The sequence below is a fragment of the Echeneis naucrates genome, chromosome 10 (genome assembly GCF_900963305.1).
Source record: "Echeneis naucrates chromosome 10, fEcheNa1.1, whole genome shotgun sequence".
Classification (NCBI taxonomy): domain Eukaryota; kingdom Metazoa; phylum Chordata; class Actinopteri; order Carangiformes; family Echeneidae; genus Echeneis; species Echeneis naucrates.
In genome coordinates this window covers 13,217,833-13,240,144 of record NC_042520.1, presented here as the reverse complement: position 1 = coordinate 13,240,144, position 22,312 = coordinate 13,217,833, and the positions used below count along the sequence as shown (strand labels likewise).

At 44.2% G+C, this 22,312-nt stretch overlaps 1 protein-coding gene across 3 annotated transcripts; it reads left to right on the top strand.

Moving 5' to 3' along the window:
* The first annotated feature begins 641 nt into the window (after positions 1 to 641).
* Positions 642 to 22,140, top strand: frmpd1b (FERM and PDZ domain containing 1b). 3 transcript variants are annotated; one of them, XM_029512410.1, is made up of 17 exons: positions 642 to 761; positions 7,264 to 7,414; positions 9,417 to 9,527; positions 10,664 to 10,836; positions 12,078 to 12,180; positions 12,522 to 12,567; positions 12,856 to 12,960; positions 13,125 to 13,220; positions 13,876 to 14,001; positions 14,098 to 14,217; positions 14,893 to 15,026; positions 15,742 to 15,868; positions 16,241 to 16,333; positions 16,471 to 16,653; positions 17,003 to 17,150; positions 17,426 to 18,391; positions 18,577 to 22,140. In XM_029512410.1, the coding sequence occupies exons 3-17, from the start codon at positions 9,421 to 9,423 to the stop codon at positions 21,147 to 21,149; spliced, it is 5,100 nt and encodes a 1,699-aa protein (XP_029368270.1). In that variant the 5' UTR covers positions 642 to 761; positions 7,264 to 7,414; positions 9,417 to 9,420; the 3' UTR covers positions 21,150 to 22,140. The 3 variants fall into 3 exon arrangements, with proteins under 3 accessions (XP_029368270.1, XP_029368268.1, XP_029368269.1); XM_029512408.1 differs by having other exon boundaries at positions 17,003 to 17,204; XM_029512409.1 differs by lacking the exon at positions 642 to 761 and having other exon boundaries at positions 7,144 to 7,414; positions 17,003 to 17,204.
* Positions 22,141 to 22,312: the final 172 nt, after the last annotated feature.

Here is a 22,312-nt window from a genome sequence, read left to right as displayed (position 1 = left end):
TTATATTGAAATTCTATTGTAGGACGCTCGAAGTAATTAATTTGACAAAATGTAGCTCGGGGATTAGGACTCTGGCTCACTCACTATTTTAAGTAAAATTTTAAGCAAAGTTTAAAGGTAAGTAAATGATCACAAATGCGTTGACACAAAATGAATACGAGGCGCTGGGGACTCCTAGCAGGCTAAGGAGCAGTTTACAGTGACCATTTAATCAGCGTTATTTCGTAACATTATTGTTATTGACTGCTATTGTTTGTGATCAATTTTCTTTTTGTTCGTAATAAATTCAGAAACCAGAAATAAAACAATGAATTGCTTAGGGAAAAGAATCGAATTTACTCCCTATTATTACTACTATTATTATTATTGTTGTTATTATTAGCATCATCATCATCATCATTGTTATTATTATACGTAACTAACTGACCTTGCGGAGGAGGAAGAGAGGCGAACAGAGGGAAGGGGTGAGTTATTCTGAGCTCAGGGCCGAGGATTAGACAGGGAGCAGTCCCAGCACGATGACAGTATCCAGCACATAGCCACCCCCTCTCCCTCTCTCCCTCTCTCCCTCGCTCTCTCTCTCCCTCTCTCTCTCTCGCACACACACACCACATCATCACTATCATCCGGCCCGGGAGGACGCCGCGGATATTTCTGACTAACCAGTATCCCTTTCCCTGAAAATCCTCGGCATCAGTGATCTTTTTGGGGGACAGCCCTCCCAGACTGCCGGCCCGTCTGTCTCCTCCACTGACCACGAGGTGAGTTATCTCTGTATTTCCCGGTGTTTTTGTCTGACGAAGGAGCGCCCGGCTGGAAACGGGGGCGCCTGCACCTTGCATCCGTCCGTCCCTTTTGGGCTGATTTTTATCAGGTCAAAAGCAATCATTGAGTTGATGGTGGATTTCCAAACGCCTGCAGGCTACACCCGTGTCCCTGTTTGAGGGAGGCGGTGTGTAGATTTAAATCCGATTAAGATTATACAGGATGCAACAAAAGACTGACCTTTTTTTCTTTGTTTAGCCCCCCCCGGTTTGACTGGCGAGGCTGCGGTCACAGATGCAAGTTAGTGATGGAGTGTGTCATTTGAATAGCCACCGGCTGTTTTTAGGGGCATTTACACAACATTATACAGGGACATACATGCTCGATGCACACATGGTTCATTCATAAGCACAATCAGAATTCAGGCTGACATAAATAATCCAGAATTGCAGTCAAAATTCACCGGCACTGGTTATTCTGGTACCGTATTCATTCAACACATTCACCAACACGCCTCATGTATAGTGAGAGTGAATATCCATGGTGCCATATGCGCAATGGAATCACCGTCACTTTCTACAGATTGGACCGTCACAGGCTGAATCCAGCCAGATCAGGGGGGGTGCCAGCAGTCTGGGTAGTATCTGGAACACGCACATTATGAATGGGCGTAGGCGATGGATGTGCAGCCTCCCCGGGACAGTCGTCTCTCTCTCTCCTTCTTCTATTTGCTCATCTCTTCTGGCCAACAGCAGCCTCTTTCCCGAACACTTTCCGTGCCGTGCCAAGCATGACGAGCTCGACACAACTAGACCGGAACAATGCGTTTTGCAGTTCAGGGGCCTTCATATAATGCATGACATGATTTAATACGACCGCCGATTGCGTTTCCATTTAGACACGTGCGACACAGAGAGTGTGCATAGAGACATCACTTAGGTTTACAAGCATCATATCACTTGGTGTTTAACAGATAAATGTGCGCAGACAGCTCGGATGAATGAATGGATGTCTTTTTGGTCCAGCCCATGCGAAACAGCCTGGATGCTGGATGTTTTGCCTCCACTCTGGAGCCTGCCTGTGCTGTGCCACCGCTGCAGGCGTTGTGCTATGATTCAGGGCTGCTGTCTGCTACAGCATGTGATGGCATTTGCTGCTCCGAGGTCAGTCTGCCAGAGAAAAATAAAAACAAACCAAAAATGTAAAATAAAATTAAATAAATAAATAAAAAAATACTTGATGCTTGGCTGCATTAGCCTCGATCTGCCTTGCTGACTGCTCCCCCAGCCCACTTACTGCATCCAGCCAGCAAGCCTATCCCTCTCTCTCCCTCTTTGGTCTTACTGGGCTGGTGTTTCTGCTAATAAGTCACTGGATCAGTCCACAGTCTAACACGTGAAAGAATTTGATTCCTATTGTCTATTGTGGTGCATACTGCAGGTGGATGATTGATCAATATTGTTCTTTGTCACTAATGGAATTCAATGAATTCAGAGGTCAGGGGTTGCATTGGTGTGTGGAAATGGTAGTGGATTTTTAAACTGATCGATAGGTTGCTGAATATAATGGATTCATTAATGGACATATTGATGGATATTGGAACAGAGATGGTATATATATTGAGGACTTGCATTTTCCTCCCAGACTGTGGGAGTGTTAGTCCAGCATTGGAAGGAGACGTGACCTCATTGATGTGACAGCTCCATGGTGATGGCACAAATGACTGGCAGTAGCGCTGTAATTTAGGACGACTCGTTTTGTGAACATGTCGTAAAACATAAAGAATATGAAAAGCATTCATATTAACCTGAAAATCCCCATAAAGTCTAAGTAAATAATGTACTCTATATAACCAGTTTTTCTCCTCTTGTAGTCTTTGCTGTAATATGAAATATTAAAATCTTGCTTTAGCTATATGTAATAAAGTTGAAGCAAGACAGCAGTATTATTCAAAAGCTTAGATGCGTATTATAGCTGCTTGCTTGCTGGCTCCGCTCATATTACTTTCATTTAAAGACCACTATTGCGCAGTTTTTGAAGGATCACTGAATTGAAGGAAATTAGCTCAGACAGCAACAGAAGAAGTGACGCAGACAGTTTTCCAGACTTCCAACATCTATCACCCACTAACATCCAAAAGGTGTCCTCTCCATCCTGGTCCTACTGTCTCTCTCCCTGGAGCCATCAAAGCCACTGTGAGACATCTCTAACGCAATGAAGTGCACTATTAATCTTCAAAAGACCCATTATTTCATAGCACACTGGGGAACTCAAACCTTTCCAGGTTTCTGATGAAAGGGGAAATGAAATGAGTACGCCACAGTGAGCCCTGTCTTCCTAATGCTAATGGAATGAACTGACAAGCTGAATGAAGAACAGGAGATGTGATTATGTGTGGGAGACATAAGCAATCAACGGACAACCAGGCCACCAAACAGCTTTTTGACTGTTTTTTACAGGGAGTATGCGATTCATTTAGTTTTACCTCATTTCAGCAAGTACATAGCTGAGCAACTTCTCAAACATGAACTGCCAGAGGAAACTGGGAAAGTTTAGATTATGGGCTGTTGGCTGGACAAACAAATAGATTTTTAACTTCTTGTAGGCCAAACTAAAACACTGTTCAATTTGTCAAGACATAAGTCATCAGATTAATTGAAAGTAATTGCTTGCAAACTAACTGCATAAAGAAATTTCTAAAGCTGACATTGTTCAGAAAGTCTGTTACCATGGTGTTGTTATTAAAATGAGACAATACAAAAACAAAAATTATATGATAACAAGAGTATAATAATCATAATAATAATAAAGAGTAAACAATCATGCTCAAATGTCTGTGACACTTTAATCACACTGGTGCTTTCAGCTAAATTAACATTAGTATCAATTAACATGCTAATTTTTGGCATGAGTAACGCCCACCATGTTTATCTTAATTTAGCACGTTAGCAGCATGCATATATATTTATCCGTAAATCAGTGTTGTGAAGAAACCGAAGTTTTGATTTGACGATGAAATGATCAACACAGTGCACCAAGTCGTGTCCTGATGGAGTGGTGATTCTGTCCCAAATTTCATGGCAATCCATCCAGTAGTTGTTGATTCACAATGAAACACAAATTTTGATCAGCCAGTGCTGCTAGAGGAGAAATCGGGGATCACAAAGTTCATCTGGATTCATTTTCTCTTTTTCTTGATACTCTGACAGTCTTATATTGGACATGGATAAGTCTAACATTAGTTAAACTCAAATTATATACATAGCGAGTGAGTACAAAGTTGCACACATACATACATACATACATGAAGTATGTTGGCCAATTTCCAGAATGGACTAAAACAACTATGTGATGGGTGCAAATATATTTGATTTGCCTCCTGCAACTGATTTGTCCTTCATTTGTCCTTATGTGTCTCGAATGTTAGATGGATAAATATCATGGCGATATTTCTTCTGAAACCCGTTCAATGCATTAAAATGCTGCCAAAGCTTAATCCCTCAATTAAATGCATGACCTGTTGTCTGCAATTTACTTTTGGTACAAAAAAGTTTCAAAAAAACGTTATTGTCTGCTGTTCTTGGTTTACAGCTTGCATTTATCGAATATAAAACATACCAGATGCTTGACACAAAGACAAATCCATCTCACCTCAAGTCATCCAGATATTCACACACTCTAGACGCCTCTGCCAATTGTGCTGCTGTGGGACTGAATATTCAGACTGAGGTCTGTGTGAAGCTTTCTCGGCAGTGTCTCTCAGCCAAAATGAATTGTCGAACTGCAGAAACAACCCCTGCTGCTGCTACTTCATGTGGTGCAGCTGTATCCGGTGTGTCGTATTCAGCATGTGTGTGTGTCTGTCTGTGTCTTTGGGGGACAGATTGGGAACAAAATGGTGAATAGTAGCCAACTGGTCCTTTCTCAGTAAAAGCTAGTCAGCAGAATCTCTGTTGGAGTCTGGTTACCAATTGAGTAATACTCCATTTGTAAATTGCGTTAAGGCAAATGAGTTGTGAGTGAGTGTGTGTGTGTGTGTGTGTGTGCAGGCGAGTGCTATGTTTGAGTGTTTTTGTTGGGAGTATTCAGGTGCTGAGTCCAGTCTTCATTTAGCAGTGTGCACTGCTACATGAAAAGAACTGAATTTTATTGCAGATAAACACATTTCAGGCAGATTGTCTTATCTATGAGTTTGGTTTAGATTATTTAGCAGGACAGCAGATGTGCCTTTTTTTTCCCCCCCAATTTACATCCAAAAGCTGCTTCTCCGGGCCCCAGTCCCTGACCCCTGTACGCCAACTGTGGCCCAGCAGCGTTAATTGGACTGTTCTGTCCAGCTGGCTCTACCGAATCAGTTCATCAGTTCAGCACCACCTTTCAACCCCGGAGGACTGAGTGGAGTACTTTTATGAGCTGCACGTGTTCTCATACCAGGCGACAGGATTGAATAACTGACTGTTTTTTCCAAGACAGTGAGACATTGTGTGGGGAAATGAGGAGCAAGAGGGGATATGCTGTGTATGGGGGGGGGGGCTCTGAGATTCAGAAACAGAAGGTTTTAGACGGCACCTCATGTAAAGAAAAAATTGGAGGAGGGGTGAAAAGGTGAAAGGGGGACAGAGGGAGAGGGCGAGTGAGTGAAAAGCCAGACGGACCACAAAGCCTGCTGATGAGCTGTGTGTGCTGGCAGCTTTGGGACTTAAGGACACGACAGTAGAAGACAGGATTCGTGATTAATATTGATTCAGAACCAGATTAGCAGCAGACTCATCAGCAGCTCACGGATACGCTTTACTGTCTTGGATTTGAAACTGAGATTAAATGGAGAATGCTCTCATATCACCAGAAAGAGGGAACAATCTCTAAAAAGCCAGCAAAGGAGAAGACGAATGCTAGCAAAGCTCCAGGTTTGCTTTTTGTTTATTTATTCATTTAATGACCCTTGGTACATCAATATCTGCTGCCTTGCCTAGTTTGCTCTTGGTTAGAGAAGAAAAACTGCTAATCAGCTCCTTTTTACGGCTCCTCTTGGCAAATGTCTCACTGTAGATAATTTTGTTCTTCTCCTGCAGCTTTACTCCCTCATTTCTTTGCCTCTGTCCTCTTCACCCTCTTTAAAATTCTCCCCCTTTCCTCCCCCACCAATATCCTGTCTTTTGTCTCTTTTCTTTGCCTTGACCAATTCTCTTTTCTGTATTCCTTCCCCTTTTCTCAGCCCCTCTGAGATCCCACCTCCCTCCGTCGTCCCTCTCTTCACCTCTGCAACCTCTCTACGTCTTTCCTGTGTGTCTCTCTCCTTCCCCTCTGCTGCACTCTCCTTGTTGCCTGCGTTGGCAAAGTGGCAGAAGGAGGCGGTCGGAGTCCAAGCTAGCTGTATTAGCCCCATGCATTATTCATATGCCCTGCAGTCTGTGCAGGTCTAGGTCTTCTGCTGGCTTTTCACTGGGACACACGGGCCTTGTGAAAGAGCTCTGTATGTGGGACACAGGGCCTGATGGAAGAGCTGCATAGATGGGGCTAACAATCAGTTGATTTCTGCTCCCTATTCTAGATGAAAGTCTTGCAACGGAGAGTTTACTTCACACATCAACATTCAAGTGCAAAATGAGGCGGTTTCCTTAGATGAGATCAAGAATGTTTATTCAGTGTCTCTCCTAATTCAACATCCAGGCTTTTCACAACAAAGCATTCCTTCAGTTTGGTTTTCGCCCCAAACCAGAGGCCAGATAAGGTTTCAGCCCTGATGTTCATATGAAAGGCTTGTCCTCTTTGTCACAATTTGAAATTCCACTGCCTATTTTTACTCAGATTTTTTGGTTAAATTTAGCTTCATGTTTACTTATACATCCTTTCTGCCAATTTCATTTTTCTATCTCATGTGGTTTAATCTTGTGTTTATATTTTCTATCATATCTGATGCTGATGTAACATGCAAATGTTCTCATTAAGGGACTAATAAAGGAATATTATCTTTTATTATTGGCCAAGATCACTCTCTGCTTGGCAGCAGTTCTCGCTTCATCTCATCAGGATTCACAGGCAGTCCTCTTTGCTTTTAGAACAAGCCCAGTAAGAAACTGTTAGCTGAACTGGGTGGTATAAAATTTTAATTTATACAAGCAGACAGAGATGAAGTGCTTCGTCCCCACATTGCCATGTGCTTCTGAGGCTGCAGAGTAGGCGGAGGGACACAGCCAGAGAGATAGAGAGAAAGAAAGAGCGAGAGAGCCTAGGGGACCAGAGGAGGGGCCTTTGAAAACCACAACCACATAGCTGCTTTGGATTCACATCTGCTTTGCTTGACATACATGCTTTCGTGTTCACTCTGAAACTATCAACAACTTGAATATACTTCTGTTTCTGTTGTAGGATAAACACTCAGGAAACATGCAGCTCAATCAGACTCGATAACTGGTCATTTCATGTTTTGTCCGATTATAATCTTGCCGTGTGGATATGCATCCGGTCTCCCTGATAGCATTGCTCTGTTCTGCACAGGTGGCTCCACTAGATTGGGATTGGCCCTGATGATCACAAGGACCCCCCTCCACCTCTTTTCAGCCAATCCAGGAGGGGATGCAGAGCTGATGTCTCAGAGGGCAAGAGGGTATTTGTGTTCTGGAGTCCTGAAGAGGCAAGCCACATCACGGTGAGTCACACTCTCACAGTCTTAAGTCAAAATGTGGGACATTGTGCTGTTGCCATAAAATACAAGGGGTAGATTTGAGCCCATGAAAGTGTTGGTTTGAGCTGCCTGAAAACAGAACAGATGTTCTAATGTTTTCATGCTTTTCCCAGAAGATTATCGCGTGTAATTAAGGTGCTAGAGTTTGTCTTTAAATGTAAAAAAAAAAAAAAAAAAATCAAAGTACTTCACTTTGATCCATTTATACCCACACACTCAGCATGTTTGACCTTATAACTACTTCTATAGCTGCTCTTGTAAAGTTATAAAATGGGCTGTAGCTAACTGTAAGGAGTGAAGACAGTAAACACCTTTATCAAGAGCTAAGGATCTGCACATATATAAAAAAATGTGCCGCTGCTGCTGTCCAGGGACATTGTCATCTGAGACGACTGCCTGACTCTGCAAGGACAGAAAGGGTCAGAGTGAACGAGAAAAGAGAAAGGGAAGGAGAGAAATATGTCACATGATTCTGCACTCACAGCTCAAAAGAAAGACATATGCTCCTGCACATGACTGCAAGAGTATGTGCACCGAACACAACAACACAGCAAAATGTCACTCGAATGGTTCACAATCTAAGAGAGCCCCTGTTTGCCGTCCAAACATGCATCGTGATCCATGAGTGGCCCATGTGATTGAACAGGGCGTGTGTATCAAAAACCACATTTGGTTCCTCCTGTTCAGCTGTACAGCTTCAAGCCTCACTCATCTCTCCTCATCCATGGCAATCTGTCCCAATCCGGATCAGCGGGAGGTGCTAAAGTGACACCCTGACTGGTGTGGGCCCGTGTAGAATCAGGGCCTCTAATCCTCTTAAAGGACAGACCTATGCCGCACACTTCACTACTACAGAGCAGGGCTAGTCATTGCTGGCCTACAATCAGTGATCACTTCAATTGAGATGAGCTGAAATTCTGCTGTTTTAACTACAGATTGTTACTAAAAAAAACGAAAAACAAAACACAAAATCATTTTGTTTTCCATCCAATAAATATGTCTTAACTTAGACCAATAAGTCTTCCCACCCTTAAAGAGGGTGGTTCGGAAGGCTCTCTTAATATTTCAGCGAGCTGATCAAACCAAGCCCTCAGTGTGCCAGCTGCTGAGGCCTTGGTATGGGTCGTTAGGTTTCAGGGCCACATTCATCATCATTAGTCGTATTGATCATGTCTGGGTTGCCACCTCTAGGAACCTAATCCTGCCAAAGAGCTCACTCCCATTCTCTCCAACTCATGAGGTTGAACTGTCCAGTGCAAAAGTGCAGCAAGAGCCGAGGAAAAGCGCAGATCAGCCACAACGTTACAGCTGCTAACTGGTTTTAATGTTGTGGCTGCCCACAAGACGCGAGTAAAAAAGTACCTGCTGACAAAAACACAAAGATAATTTGATTCACCTGAAGCGTCTCTTACTTTCAGTCTCTACAAGTCCAATAGCAGCAATTTGAATGGCTGACAGAATAGCCACACCGTTAAAGAGGGGTGCTGCCCAGCTTTGCGTCTCTGGGGTTTGACCAATCTGTGTTTCATTTATTATGTCCCCACCACTCCCCAGTTTAACGGACCGTCTAAGCAGAAAGTGCATTTCTGCATAATTGTAGTGAACATGCAGGTTATTTCTGTTGTTTTATGAAAGTGAACTTGTTGAAGATCAAATGTGTGTTTGGCATGTTGGTGTTCTGACTGGACTCCACTCCTCTCGCTTTGTCCTTCAGCCTTTCTTGCTCTCTGCTCACATGTTTCATTATTCTCTGTATTCAAGGCAGGCTACATGCTCTGCATGTAAAAGCTGAGCAGATGCAAATTTAGCTGGAGCACAATTCTTTCATTGAACACAGAATTAACAGTTTCTAATCAATTTTTCTCCTTCAAATCCCGGTATCTTTGTTTCACATCCCTTTTTTTCCAGGTTTTATTTACCAGGTTTATGTCTGTAACTCATGTCCCGCTCTCTGTTTGCCTCTTAGATAAATGGAGGAAAAGGAGCGATGTAGGAGCAGATCTCCGGCTCGGAGGGCCAGTCGGGTGCAGCAGGTGGTGGGAACAATAATACGACGCACCCGAGAGTCACTTAGCAGGTACGTAAGGGACATAAATTTTGCTGCTGACGCTCTGGTTTAAAAGAGCTTGTAATCTCTGAGTGAGAAAATAGAGTAGATTTCGATGGGTAGCAACAGACTATGCAGCAGAAAGTGGTGCAGCACTCTGATAGTATTAGCAGAAAATGCAGACCCCACAAAAACCACTGCATCAACAATAAACAAAACAAGTTATAGATAGAAAAACTGAACAGTAAAGCTTTGGATAGAGTGTACAGAGACCAGCATCATGGCCCCGCCTGGTGCCAGATCCTGCAGTGCAGAAGGGTGGCATGCGTTTAAGATAAAAGAAAGAAAAAAACTGTTTTCATTTGCGAGTAAAATTATATTTTATCAATAGAATTTTCTGTAAAAATAGAAAGAGAAAAAGTAAAGAAACAATGCAAAACAAAACATTTCTTTTCTCCTGGGAAGACACACATACACCATATTCCCTCCCCACACCCACACATTGAGACACATAACATCATAACATGCATAGTTAAGTACATATTCAAAACCTGACTATCCCTCTCGCACACACGCAAACACACCACACAGGGAACCACAAATATGCTTTCAGGAGCCCTTTCTGTCCGCTGAGAGGTTTTTCATTCTAAACAGAGGAGGCGGTGCAGAGGAAGTCTTGTAAACGCCCTCTTAGAAATTCTTGGGGTAAAAGTCCGACCATGTCAGGAACAGCTGGACAGCAGTCTTTAGGAAGAGAACAACGCTGTTAGATTTAAATGCAACACAAAAGAACACAGTTGTGTTACCAGACCCAAATATTGAGGCCTGGTAGTTCTATGTTCCTCACACCCTGGAAAAGAGAAAAACTGTTGAGAGAGTGAAGTCATGAACAACTTTACTTGTGTTATAGTATTGTTCTGAAGAGAACAGGTACCGTAAACAATTATGTCAGGTCGCTAACATGCTAAAATAACATGGTAAGCGATTATTTTTGGGTGCCCCAGTAGCTCCTCTAGTAGAAAAGTGCCACAAAGGCTTAGTCCAAACAGCAGTAACTAGTGTTCGCAAATACACACACCTCGCCTTGGGCATGCTGGAATTCATTTGATAGGCACACTGTTGCAGTCTCCACTCAGGTAACCTTTCACCCTGTTTGACCTCTTCAGAGAGCGGTTGCTAGGCGATGGGCGGTCACAGCGCTCCAACAGTTTGTCCAATCAGAACTTCCAGGCCAAGCTGATGCTGCAGATCACCCGAGACCCAGTCCTGGATAGCAGCACTGGACATGGCTTCGCCCTTACCACAAACGCACCCCTGCTGGTCAGGGACGTTGTCACAGGTACTTGGCATGAGGCATCATGTCCAGTTGTATGTTTGGCCATGTGGATGCACTTTCTTTCGTTCCCACCAAATGGCCACCTGCACTATGCAACACAGGTTTATGCACTCGCTTTCTCTCCCTCTCTCTCTCTCTCTCTCTCTCTCTCTCTCTCTCTCTCTCTCTCTCTTTCTCTTTCACACACACACACACACACACACACACACACAAACACATTCACCCTGCTGGCATTCAACAGCAAGGCACGCTGCCAGAGAAGCCAGAGAAACAACAGAGCCACCTGCTCATCCTTTCTAAATTCATTTAGGGAACTTTGATAGGGTGGGGGTGGAGGCTGGGTGAGGGTGGGGGTGCTGATCTGTTACTTTTATGTCAATCCATTAAAACAAGCTGATAAAGTCCCTGATGGGGTCCCAACTTGCCACCATCTCTGAGAGGGAGGAATAGAGGGATGAAAACAGAGGACACGATTTAACATGATGGAGAGGATGCCAGCTGGAAGACCCAGCAGGGAAATAAATCAACCAAAGTGCAAATATGAGCAAAGAGGGCAGAAATAATGAGCATATAAGTGTGTAGGGTTCTGGGGGGTAAGATGGCTGGATGACTGGATGAAGGTTAGGGGAAAAGAGAATGAAGAGATAAATGAAAAACAGCAACGATCAGGATATTGGCAGAGCTGCCTTCAAAGCTCAACAGGAGGCTGGGGGGGTTGGCTGTCTGGAAAGAGGCAGGATGTGTCCAAGTGTAGCCTGTGTGTTTGCGTGTGTGCTGTTAAGCTTGCGGAGCAGTAGCATTGCACTGGGTCAAAAATCAGGGACAGACGGGGCTTTGCCAGACAGACTGGGTGTGTGAAAGTAAACGTGCATGTGTGTATGTGTTTACGCATACAGACACTCAGCGTGAGAGTGTTAGAGTAAGAAGAAAATGCTGTGCCTGAGTCGCGCTCTCTTGCCTCAAGACAAACGAGTATAAATAACTGGAGAAATAAGAGCAGAGCTGAGCTGGATGAGATCCAGAATAAATGTAACCCCTCACATCCTGGAGAGCTCAGCTGAACATTGTTGAGTCAGCCATGTTGAATAACCCTGCATATTTTTGTGTGAGTGTAAAACTGTGCTACCACTGTGTGCATATTTGCCTTTTATCCGAACTGAAAGTCCAAGCCAACGTGTGCAGCTGGGGTTTTGTTTTATGCAAGCATTCACTCTTTTCATTGCGTGTATGTGTGCTATGTGCAGGGAGTCCTGCAGATGGAATACTGTTCCCAGGAGACCAGGTCCTGCAGATTAATGATACAGTGCTGGAGGATCTGAGCACCGAGCAGGTGGAAAACATCTTAAGGTGGGACAAACTGCAGACATACGCTACCAGTCAAAAGTTTGGACACACTTTCTCAAACAAATCAGTAGGAAAGAGTCATTTACCAGTGTGCGGTGTGTCGAGCCCAGATGACACACGCAGAATTTTAAGTGTTAATGGGGCTGAGTGTGTGTGGATGGTCCATCTGTGTGTTTGTGTATCAGTGTTTTACAAAGGCTTAGCAAGTTAAGGGCAAAGGTCAAAGAAAAAAGTGCTTACTCTACAGCTCGGCAGAAAGATAATGATCCCTCTTGCGTGTGTGTTTTGACGTGCATGGTGTGTACGTGGGTGTGTGTGTGTGTGTGTGTTTTCTCTGCACACAGGGACTTGGAGGAGTGCATAACTGTGACTGTCCTTCGACACATGACAGTAAGTATAGAGAAGGAGTCATTAGACCATTCCTCATTTAAACATAAGCTCCCTGTTTGTTTTCAAGCATGTGACTGGAAGCTCACATCCTCTGACAGGATTAAGTGCCCTCACACTGCTTTCAGATTGTGTTGTGTGGATATAAGTATGTGCATATGTGAATGGCTGGTTGTGCCTTGATGTTTTGTTGAACTCACTGTGTCATTGGACTACTTTCAGTTCAACAAGTGTGTGCTTGTTTGTGTGTTTGCTCACATAAAGGCACTTATATGTATCTCTGTGTTGCAGAATCCCAAATCATCCATCATGTCAGCAGAGAAGAGAGCTCGTCTGAGGAGTAATCCAGTTAAAGTGCGCTTTGCAGAGGAGGTGGTGGTCAACGGGCACACTCAGGTAGGAAAAATGGATTTGAATTGCAGGTGAGCGATGTTTATTTCGGTCGTCCTTATTTGGTCTGACTTTCCATTCTCCTGTGTCGCCCTTTCCTGCTTAGTCTCTTCTCATCTGATTTTGATTCCTGTCTAGCCACACTAGTGTCTCTAACTTCTGTCCACCAGGGAAACTCTCTTCTCTTCTTGCCCAACGTCCTAAAAGTCTATTTAGAGAATGGACAGACCAAGGCCTTCAAGTTTGATAACACCACCACTGTCAAGGTAAAAACCAAAAAGGATCTTAATGCAGCTCAGTAGTTTCACCAGCAGTACAAACCTGTTGTATTTGGAGTGTTTGGCCTAGTATGCTCTGACAGAAGCCCTGTAGTGAGTGGCCAACCTTCAACAAATCATAGCAGCCTCACTTCTTCACACACCTTGCAACTTTTAAATAGAATGTATGTGTGTATATACACACACACACACACACACACTGCAGTCAAAAGTTTGGACACACTTTCCTATTCATTTGAATGAGAAAGTGTGTCCAAGCCTGTTTGTGAAAGGCTTAATAGAAAAACCAACTTATGGTGTGATCGCCCCTCTAAGGGTGACAGAGTGTGGGAAGCCTGTAGATGTCCTTAACGATGGAATAAGGGACCTCTTGCATACATTTACAAGTGAGGAGAGGAACACAATGGGGACAGAAAAAACATCATAGGACCAACTTCACACCATCATGAGATTTATGTCCATTTTCTGCCTTTATGATGACATTATTGTCCCAACAGGTTTGGTATTGGTACTTCTATTTGTGTTCTCATCCTAAGAGAACGTGAAAGGGGAAAATCATATTTGATCGTGTGCCATCAGCAGACTGGTGACTGATAAGTGTTTTTCTAAAGGGGTCTGAACTGTTGGTTTTTCATCATTCCAGGACATTGTTCTGACACTGAAAGATAAACTGTCCATCCGGGCCATTGAATACTTTGCTCTGGTGCTAGAGCAACAGTACAGCATCACCAAACTGCTGCTGCTGCACGAAGATGAGCTCATACAGAAGGTAAAGGACACACAAACCCAGTAGAAGTGGATGGTTGTTGACATCAGTGCCTTTACTTTCTGAGCTCTTCGTGGTTCTCACTTTTCTTTTCCCCAGGTGGTGCAGAAGAAAGACTCCCACGACTACCGATGTTTGTTCAGGGTGTGTTTCATCCCTAGAGACCCCATGGACCTGCTGCAGGATGACCCCTCCACCTTTGAGTACCTTTTTTTGCAGGTCTGAGAAATGAATTGTATTATCTGCTGTGCTCCATTCTCTGTCTCCTTTTCTGCCGATGCTGACTTTCACCATTTCGCCTTCAGACTTAAGTCCTGTCTTCCTTCTTACATTAGTAAGTAACATAGTTAATATATAGTTAACAATAAATGATGGGCGCTTCTTATCAGCTGGTCTCACAGCTGCTAAAAAAGACAGCATGTGGATGGAAACCACCGCATGCACTGTCAGGATCAATGGAGGGGAACCCAGGGGTGTGTGAAGGGGAGTGTTATCGACTCATCCTTTATGGGTGCCTACAGTTGTTGTTGAAATGTTGTCCCCAGCCTGGTAATTATATGAATAATTAAAAATACAACATTAAAAAACATTCTGTAACCCCAGATGAAAGTCCACATATTATTAGTGAACAGTAACGCACTGAGAACACCACTTATGTCATCTTGATTTATTATTCCACTAACGCTCTTTACCTCCTGCTGCGTTTGTCTCTGTTATATAAATATTTGCTTGCCCATACCCATATTACTCATGGGTATGGGTTTTGTCATATAAATTTCAGTGTATGTTGCACAAGTAATTACAGATATGGTGCTTTTCAGTTGTGTATTAGTATGCTTACTATCATGCACGCCTGTTTTTTGAAATATCTGTGCCCGAATGCATCTCTTTCAGAGTGTTGGGGATGTGCTACAGGAGCGTTTCGCAGTAGAGATGAAGTGTAACACTGCACTTCGCCTGGCAGCGTTGCACATGCATGAGAGACTAGACACTTGTGGACAGACCAGGACCTCGATCAAGAGCATTACGTGAGTCATATTTTTTGTGTCAGCTTGAAGGGTTTACAGGTCAGGGTTTAACATCACTCTAATGCTCCAATCAATTTAATATGTAGGGAATCCCTAAATGCTTAATCTAGTAATGTGATGGGAAATGGTTTTTGTGTGTAAGAGTATGTTTAGTTCCTCTCTTGCTGTCTGTCTTTGACATTTCACAAGTAAACTTGTATAACACTTGTATACTTTACTGGTGAAATCAATAGTCAAAGGTTACTGTGGTTATTTATCATTGAAGGCGAAGGCATTATCATTCATATAATTGAAGGCACATTTAGTTCAAATATGGCTGTTTAGTAGCATCTAGTGGCAGCTGTGGGGAAAAAATAGAAGACAAGTAGATACCGAAGTAGGTCCAGAAACCCCAATGTGTGTTCATATTTTCATACAAGTTATATTTAGTTGCACTTTAATATACACATTTCAGACTTAAGGAATGTTAATAAGGCATTCTGATGACCTCCATTAAAAGGGACCAAGACTGAATATTAGTAACATATCATGTTCCTAAAGTTTACACCATACACACTATACAAGAAGTCCTGAGTCTTAGTCCCAATGGTATACGATAACTAAACCAAAACCCACTGTGACTCCACACCCAATTTTATCAGTCTTCAAAGTGCCAGAGTGATCCATGAAATATCAGTGTGCTTTTCATTTCTCTTTGCATGCGTGGTGTTGACAGGAAGGAGTTTGGCCTAGACAGCTTCATCTCTCCCACACTGCTGAGCAACATGAGGGAAAAGGACCTGAGAAAAGCCATCAGCTACCACCTCAAAAAGATACAGTCTCTGCTAGAGCCACGCCAGAAGGTAGAAACAGACTGACAGATGAGTGGGAGGAAGCACTGATGAGCATAAAGAGATGGATAGTGACATTTTAGTGGAGCCTTTGGGGCACTTTTTAGTTGACACTTAGAGCGACTGTTAATCTCCCTGTAGCTTTAAGTGGAACGCTCTGAGAGAGGGATAGATGGTGGGTAGGTGGGAGGATAATTAGAGAGGAAAGTGTGGGTCTGGGGCTTGGGTAATGTTTTCAGGAAAATATATGGAGCACGTATCTCTGTGGAGAGTATTGTTGTGGTCAGTGAGCCAAGCAGAACATTCCCCCTGGTTTTCTTTCATTCTGTCTGCCTGTCCTATTCTCAGCGATTCATCTCTCGTCTTCCATGTCCACTATTGTAGGTAATATCTGCCACTCAGGCTCGGTTAGCCTACCTCACTCAGCTGGGAGAGCTCATTTCATATGGCGGAAGATCATACACAGCTACAATGATGGTAATGGTTAAGAGGCGAATGTGACAGAGGCATATAACCAATTTAAGCAACCCAAACTCAGTCATGGATGCTTGTTACATGCCTATTTTCTTTGCATTTGTTTTTTGCTATACCGTTCTTCACTCATCTACACTCAGCTTCAAGACAGGGAGGTGCTGGTCAGCCTGCTGGTTGGGGCCAAATATGGGATGAGTCAGGTCATCAACCACAAGCTGAATGTGATCTCTACACTGGTCGAGTTCAGCAGTATTAGCCGAGTGGAGTTGCTCTCCGAGTCGGACAAAGTCAGCCTACTGCGTATCTCACTGCACGACATGAAGGTATCGAAGACACAGTGTGAAAGACAGAGTGCATATACGTGGTCATTGAGCTACTATGCTCTATTATTCATGAATATGTAGGCACTTCTACTGCCACAGATATAAAAGATGGATATTCACTCAACACAGCATATTTGTGCCAAAGCTCGTGCTAGTGTAAATATAGGCCAAGGATTTCTCCTCCAATATATAAACAATATGAAGCCTAAGGGGATGTGTAGTAGCTACATAAAGCTAATTCACTGGTTTCAAAGCTGACTTTTTCTTCTCCATCGCCTTTTGTCCTTTATCCTTTGACCTTAATCACTACCTCTTTGCCTTATCTTCTGCAATGCCCTCCCCCTCGCAGCCATTTGCCTTACTGATGGACTCTCTGGCAGCCAAAGACTTAGGGTGTCTGCTGGGAGGCTACTGCAAACTCCTGGTGGATCCCAGTGTCAATGTCTTCCGTCTGGGGCGCCCAAAAGTGAGGGTGCACCGGATTCCTGCTGAAGAAGGTGTGTGTGGGAGGTTCGCCGTAATAGAGGGCGTGTGCTATGAATCCCTATCAAGTGAGCAAAAATTGTTTCACTTAAATTAATCACTTTTGGCTTTGGCCTTTTGATAGACATTTTTCACATCAAATCTTGATGTATGTCACCAGCCAGTATGGGTACGGATAGAAAAGCAATGTTATACTCAACATTATCTCAAAGATTACTCTGTTCTGCTGCCATATTAACAGATGTTGCTATGCCTGTCTGGTGTTTGTGTGTTTTCCTGGTGTTGTTAGGTTATGTGTCTCGCTGCTGTAGTGACTCAGATGACTCAACAGATGAGGATGACCCAATGGATTCTCAGAATTACAAACGTCCAGATCCCGCAAGCCAGGATTGGGAAGAAAGGAGGAGAGAGGAGGAAGAGAAGAGGAGAGAAGAAGAGAGAAAAGAGAGAGAGGAGCACCAAGGCAAACAGGAAGTGAAGATAATTGTGACAACAGAAGGTAAGGAAGATGAGGGTGCAGAGGAAGGAGGAGCGGTAGGAAGTGGTCTGCGTAAATTTAGTATTATGGATGAAGAAATGAACTTGGAGACCACCTGGTATCACACCGACCCGCGGGTCACTAGCAGCTTCTCCAGCCTGTCCAGTGGCTCCTTGAGTGCTGCACTGGAGGAGAGCAGTTCTGCAGCTAAAGGCCGCATGGATGCACTGCGTAGACCATGTGCAACTGAGGACATGCAAAGCCTGGATGTTCACCACCCCTACCTCTTGGAGCCAAAACGCCACCAGGGCCCCCTGCGGCCTACCAACCTCAATTACCGTGGAAATGACAACGCTTGTCTTTGTTTTGCGGAGCTCTCAAAGGCTGATTTCCTCCCAAGCCCACCTGGGGCTACTAGTGATGATGACTATGATGATGACGAGGAGGAGGAAGAACAGGGAGTGGAGGAACTGAGACGTATTTCCAAGATCCCAAGTTCAAGAGATCTGAGGCTTATTGACAGTACACCCTTTCAAAGATCGCCAATTAAAAGAAAGAAGAAGATACCTCCCAAAGTTCCACTAAGGACAAGCTCTATTCCTGGGCACAAAGCAGGGCAGGCGGAGCAGCGCCTCTCCAAGGATGATGATGCTCTATTCCTGACACCTTCGCCCAACCCTAAACCAGCTCTTCTGGTCAAAGAGACTGCCTCAGAGTCTGAGGATGAGTTTTTTGATGCACAGGAAAGATTTACTCCCCCAGTTCCTGATCTATCAGGTTTGTTCAAAGCACAATTGTTATGACTTGAAAATAAGATAATTATTCTGTTACATAAATTTGAAGTTCCACCAAAGCTGAGACATTAACGTGATTAAGGGAAAGATGTGTGCTAGTCCATTGATACATTAGGGATACTCTTTTGGTCCTTTTTTCAAAAATTGATTGATTTGTGTCTTTCACAGATGCTGAACTGGCTGACCGGCGAAATGCAAATCGATTGAGTGGAACCTGGAATGGTGATCCAGCTGCAGCTGGGAAAGAGCCGTCCCCCCATCCCAATAAAGCCCAATATTCTAAAATAAAGAAGGAGGCTGAGGCACTTAAAGGGCCGACAAAGCAACTTAACAACCAACAGCCCATTCCACCAAGGGCACTGCAGAAACCTGAAGTTAAAGTCAAACCACCGCTTGCCCCTAAGCCCCAGCTGCCTCCAAAACCTCAGATCATTCCTCCCAAGTCTCCCCAGCATGGACGATCATATGCACACTGCAATGGGGATGCCTCTGGGCGTCTGTCTTCTGAACTCTTGGAAATGGAGCCAGACACCATGGAGTTCAAATCTGTCACAGCCGGGGCAGGTGGACTGCCTCTGTCATCACCTTTGATCACAGCAGTACGGTGCAGCAAGCAACCCCAACCAATCGCCATGCCACAAACTGAGGAAAAGAGTAAGGGATCAGAAAACCTGAAACAGAGTAAAGCTGTGGCAGAGAGTGGAGCAAGCGTGGAGCCCAAATATGAAGCAAATGTTCTTGGTGAACAGGATACTCCTAACATTGAGTGGAAAAGCAGTGGGACTTCCCTAACTGCAAAGAGGCCATCAAACCTGCCCCCCATTCCTCAGTCGAAGTCAGGCACAAAGCTAGCTGTTCCCCCTCCAGTACCCCCCAAACCCACCTCTCCCACCAGTCTCCACCCCTTGTCACTACCTGCTAGCTCTCCTGTCTCGCCTACAGATCCAAGCGCGGTGATTTTAAAGGATGGTGTTAGTCCACCAAATGGAATCCATCCCTGGAACAGCCGCAATGGCAGCATCCAGTCAGGACCCCGCAGGGTGTCTCTAAGCCACGAAAGCCTGTCACCTAAAAATACAGAAGCACCTCTTACCCTTACCACCTCACTCACTTCAACCAACTCTAAAGGTGTTGGGAGCCTAGAAACCAGAGAACCTGGAAGGTCCGGATCTGGGTCAGACTTGAGGACCAGCTCGTCAAGCCTAGGTGGCAGACTACCAGCCTCTGCCCTGAGAGGAAAGATCCAGGCTCTGCCTTGGTACATGACCCGTTCCCAGGAGATATTGGGAACGCTGGACTATCCCTCCACCAGCTCCATCAATGGAGACACATCTGGCTTTGGTTCAGGTTTGTCTGTAGCCAGTGGTTTATCAGATTTAATCAAAACCCCCATCAAGGAAAAAGAGGCCGTGGTTTCAAAATCAGAGGGTAAAGGGATCATTTTAGAGGATGGATCTGAGGTTGTCATAGCCACCATCAAAGAGGCCCAGGATGTGGCCTCAGTTATGAAAAAGGCCAATGGGACAAACGACTCACACCCTGATCTGACATTTAAGGAGAATAGTACGCACAGTGGCACTGTTTCATCAGAGCAACCTCAGTCCTGGTCCCACTCAGCGGTGGGGCTTGGAGGCATGACCAGCATGCAAATCGGAGGTGACTCACCAACCTCTTCGCTTGCTAACAGTACTCCACCTCAGCAGCACCGGGAAGCTTGTGGCTGCCGCACTGTTTATGCAAACTGTTTCAGTGGTGACGCTGAGGAAAGTATTAGCTTTGACGAAGATCTTACTGTTTATGAGTTTTCCCGCCGCACAAGGCCTAAACCTACCCGGCAGCCACCTGTCGCTTCTCCTACAACACCCTCGCCGCATCCCAATATTTTGTCACTGCTGCGAGACAACCCCCGACCACTCTCTGCTTTCTCCACCACCTCCTCTGAACTCAGTCCCCTAGTTTCACGACCAGTTTCCCCCACAAACTCTTTTGGTGGTCCTCTCCGTTCTCTTACCAACAAGAATTATGGTGGTCTGAAGGGAGGTTTTGCCTCCCTTCGTCAAGATATAGATCAGCTTTTGCTAGTATTAGAGAGAGGTGCTTTCAACCAATCACAGCAAACATTATGTCAAGACTCAAAGCAGAATATAACAGGCATAAAATTAAAACCGGACTTAAATCACAATGGGACTGAAGATAGTACGACAGCAGACCCAGCCTCAGGCTGTACTGGGACAAGCCCTGCAGCCATGACAGAGGCTGAAAGGAGTCTTCTTCAGGCCGAGGCTCGTCGATTGGCATCTGGGTGTCAGCGGGCTACACGTGTGGGCTGGGCTCCTGATGAAGCTCTGCGTTCTTTATCCAATAGTTTCAGCGCTCTGGTTCAGCTGTCTGCAGCCTGCCTGCGGACAAACCCCTGCTCTGGCTGTGACATGTGCCGCAACATCAACCTGGTCCACAAGGATCAGGACGATGACAGTCAGGAGGCCATGGACAAGCTAAAAGAGATTGTGGGTCTGTACCGGGAGTTTGTTGGGGCTGTTGAGACGGCTGGAACTGGTCCTGGGGTTGGGGGAAAGAGTGCAGGCCTTCATGGATCTGGACAAGGGGAGGGTGACGGGGTAAGGCTACTGGCCAAACGCTGCACCGTGCTCATCTCCTCTGTGTTTTCACTCACACAGCTCTTCCGGACACGCACACTAGACACCTCAAACGCGCCTGGCCATGTACCGCTCAACTTTTGACCTGCAATGTCTGCCCACTAATAACTCTCTAACCCTGGACCTGATCAAACAGCACAGAGTGAACTGGTGTGTAACCCCTGTGTTCCTGTACAGAAAGTGCCATGCACACCACTGCACACAAACACAAACCTGCATCACACACACCCAAATGAAAGCCCCACACACCAAATACAACCCAAAACCCCAAATTGAAGAGAGGAAACTTCATTGCTTGGCCTCTCATTGGATGCATTTAACTATGCATTTGTACATATGAATTTTATAATTATCTTATAATTACCTTATTTTATTATACAATATGTGTATGTATGTATGTAAGGATTGATTACCTGTGTATGTATTTATGTATTTATTTTTACAATATTTGTGCCATGGTCTGTGATGCACAGGTCTGTGGTTAAAAAAAAAACAAAACATTATGGATGTCACTGGAATTTTAATTTTTCCTTCTCTTTGGGACAGTATTATGTTATCTTATGCTGCTTTAAAGATTTTGTCACTCCACAAGGTGTAATCTGTAAAGTGTCACTTTTCAAGTTTATTACTAAAGTACATTTTACTGACAGAAAATACACTTTATCACATTTTGCAAAAAAAAAAAAAAAAGAAAAAAAGAAAACAAAACAGTAACTGATTTGTTTTTTATGGGCAGGGCTTAGTTTTTCAACACATGGTTGCATTTAAATTGGATACAAAACTATAACATTACAAAGCAGGGAGAGCACCTTTGACTGTTACAGATTGCACCTTTTTATGAGACACATACCCTTATGTAAAGTGTTTTCTTCTATCCCTTCCCCAATCCCGACTCTGAGTGAATGCTTCTTGGAAATACTCCCATTACCCAAATGTATGCAGTATTGTAACATTACTCTAGTTTTCATCCAAAGGACACAACATATATATTTTCTGGGAATGTGTGGATGGGGCCCAGGGAGCTAAATAGGGGACCTTATTTATGTAGTTTGAAAAAAAAAAAAAAAGCGAAAAAGTTTTTTGGCTTGGCACAAGGGTGACTGTTAAACTCTGTCCAGATGTAGCAATGATCCAAAGTCTTAAAACACTGAGCCACAACTGCGGTTTCCTCTTTGGGCACGCCACCTTATTAATAACAGACAGATGGACTGTCTGCTGTATGCTGGGGTCAGAACTGTAGATATACA